At 36.9% G+C, this 3,046-nt stretch overlaps 1 protein-coding gene across 1 annotated transcript; it reads right to left on the reverse strand.

Annotated features, from left to right (window-relative positions):
- Positions 1 to 908: 908 nt before the first annotated feature.
- Positions 909 to 2,715, reverse strand: LOC120075286 (GRAS family transcription factor). The gene has a single exon (XM_039028511.2). It carries the CDS (start codon positions 2,560 to 2,562, stop codon positions 1,054 to 1,056), a length of 1,509 nt encoding a protein of 502 aa, XP_038884439.1. The 5' UTR covers positions 2,563 to 2,715; the 3' UTR covers positions 909 to 1,053.
- Positions 2,716 to 3,046: the final 331 nt, after the last annotated feature.

Below are 3,046 nucleotides of genomic sequence, written 5' to 3' on the forward strand. Positions count from 1 at the left end.
TTTCATTCAATTAAATACTCATTGATTTTTTTTAAAAATATAAATGCAAATATTTATTATTTTTTCTTTTACACTGCATCTCACATATAAATTGGAATAATTAATGCACCAATTCGATATGTGTAACCACCTCCACCCCAAAGAGATGCATCCAATTGACATTTATTACATTCTATCTCGAAGAGTTGCATCCGGTCAACATCAATTGCACTTATTTGACCTAAGACTTTGTTTTTCAAATATATAAATTTATTTGTAAACTAAAAATTAGAAAAGTTAACTCTACCGTCTTTCAATGGTTATTTAAAAGGCACGACCACTTGATAAAGGGCATTATGAAAATTTATGAAAAATGTAAGGGTAAAAAGGACATGTAAAGATTCTCCATACATAGCTCCTTTTGATATAGTAGAGATTTATAAGGAGTAGATTATAAAACAAAGAAAATATAGTTAAACAAGTCTTTTTTTAAAAAAAAAAAAAAATTAAAAAGAACAAAGTTAAAATTTTGTTGAATATAAAAACAAGCAAATGGATTTTAAAATGTTTACCCACTTATGAACAAATGAAAACTTTGATCACCTCACTTTTACATTAAAAGAAAGTCACCAATGCACATAGAAATAGCGTCAAATTTAGTTTGGAAGTATGATTTATAATAATGGAGTTATTTTAAAGTTAATTAATTTGAACATAATCGAGTGATTGATTGTTTGATCTAATCCCTATATCTCCATAGTTGAACAAAAAAATAATTGTTTTAAAAAAATATTAAATAGGACAAAGGTAACATCAATAATTAAGACAAAGATGCAAAAGAATCCTAAATTAAAATAATTGTCCATCATTAATTAAATTAGGTGGTATTGTTACTATTTTTGTCCATACATTTAAATAAGGACAGTGAATAAAATAAAGAATTATGTAATATTATTAAGGAATAACTCTTGTACAACCCAACTAAAGAAGAAGAAGAAGAAGGAATTAAACTGATTTTCGAAAGAGAAACAGAGTGATCAGAAATAAGAACAACCACCGTGAACAGACTCATCTCTACTCGGAATCAGATAAAGAAGACGAAGAAGATGATAAAGAAGAAGAAACCCAAATGGATGCAGAAAGCAAACGCTTCGATTTCCATCCCAAAACAAGCTTATTATTGCCCAATTCCTCAACTCTGTACCCATCATTGAACAAACCCAACAATAGCCTCGCTTGGCAATGATTCGCAAAGCTAATCGTCGCCGGCTTCAATCCCATCTTCTCCAATTTCTCTCCCCACAAACAATTCTCCTCCGCTCCCGCCGTCGCCCACCTCCGCTGTCCGATTCGCCTCAGAGTCGCCGAGATTCTTGGGCCGAGGAAAACCCTCTCCACCAATGCCCTTGCTCTGTTTTTCATCGGAATCACCGCTTCCAGTGAGTCATAAATCGCCGAGTAACGCTCTAATGAATCAAGGAATTGAACCTTGTAATCGACGTCAATGGTGGGTCCATGTCCTATTTCCTCTTCGACCAAAGTCACAATCCTCGGATTCAAACTCTTGGTGCCGGAGAGAAAAGAACCGATCGATTCCGGTGAACGGTAACTAAAATGAGGAAGGTGGAGTATACAATTCACAACAAGCGCTTCACCTTTCACTAATTTCAATCCAGAAGGACGAAAACTCTCGTCGGAATCCAATTTACATTGATGAAACGAAAAGGGTTGACCAATTGAAGCTGCAAACGCCACCAATCGCCGCCCTGTTTCTTGAACCGTCCCAATCGATCTCCGGCCGTTGGCTCCTCTGGAAATAGCAGTGATTCTGAGATGTGGGGCTGATGGGCTCGAGACAAAAGCTTGCATCAATGACGCCCATTGAATCCCTTCCATAATATCGTAATCCACAATGTGAACTCTTCGATCCTCTGCAACCGCTTCCAGAATCGCTTGATTTGCAGTGAAATGGCTGAATTTTACATAAGGGGACATCTCCTGTAGCAATTGAAACGCCGCTAAAACGTCTGTCGGAGTATGGTCATCACGGTGGAGATGGTGGTTGTGATGATGGGTTTTATTCGATACCGGCGTAGAATCGAGCAAATCCTGAAAAGCTTGGGCGTAATACGCAGTGAGGCGTTGGAGATTAGTCCCATGTGAAGGGGAAACCAATTCATTAAGCCGAACCAATATCACATGAGCCAAATCGCGGCTCTTGTGATCACCGAACACGGCGTCGGCCGCCGCCACGAGAAGGTGATAAAGCCTTAAGCCTTTGAAGTCCTCTTCTTCCTCCCGATCCTCCGTCGGAGACGGTGGATTGTCGATGCATATCATCGAGTCGACGAGGTCGTGAAAGTCATTGTGGGTGTCGGGAAAGGTTTCCCAGTCGACGATCGGAGAGCCATAGTTCCAGTTTCCGGCAAGGTGGCGGTGGTCGTCGGAGTTGTTGGTGGAGGTGCTGTAATTGGAGAGAGTGATTTCATTAAAAAGGTTGTCCATGGCCAAGGCCATGGGAGAGTTTAGAGAGTTGATTTTGTGAGTTATAAAATTAAATTGGGGAAAGAGAAGGTTAATCATTAATTAAGGAGAATGAAGCAAAAGAATCTAGACTAAAATAATTTTTAAGCCATTAATTAATATTGTTTAGGTGGTGTTGTTCTTGTTTGTTTTTATTCATGTCCATACTTTTGATTAAGGACAATGATAGGGAATAAAATCAAGATTTATTTGTTATATTATTTAATTAAAAAATTAGGTAAAAGTTTTTATTAAAAATTGTGTTTGGTCCATAAGATTTCAATTGGATCGTTTTAGTCTCTTGGTCATGAAAATTGGGTTTAAAAAAGAATGGGCTGACTAGATAAATAACAAAAACTTTTTAAAATTGTAAAAATAGAAAAATAGATTATAAAATTAGAAAATAATGATTAACAAGTGTCTAGACTACCCCACATGGAATTCTAAAAGTGTGAGAGTTTCAAAACCATTTGAAAATAACAAATACGCTCTACCTAGATAACTATCACACACTAAACAATGCGTTCCGACAAGTGTCTAATCC

Source organism: Benincasa hispida, chromosome 4 (assembly GCF_027475165.1).
Source record: "Benincasa hispida cultivar pf3 chromosome 4, pf3_genome.v1.1, whole genome shotgun sequence".
Classification (NCBI taxonomy): domain Eukaryota; kingdom Viridiplantae; phylum Streptophyta; class Magnoliopsida; order Cucurbitales; family Cucurbitaceae; genus Benincasa; species Benincasa hispida.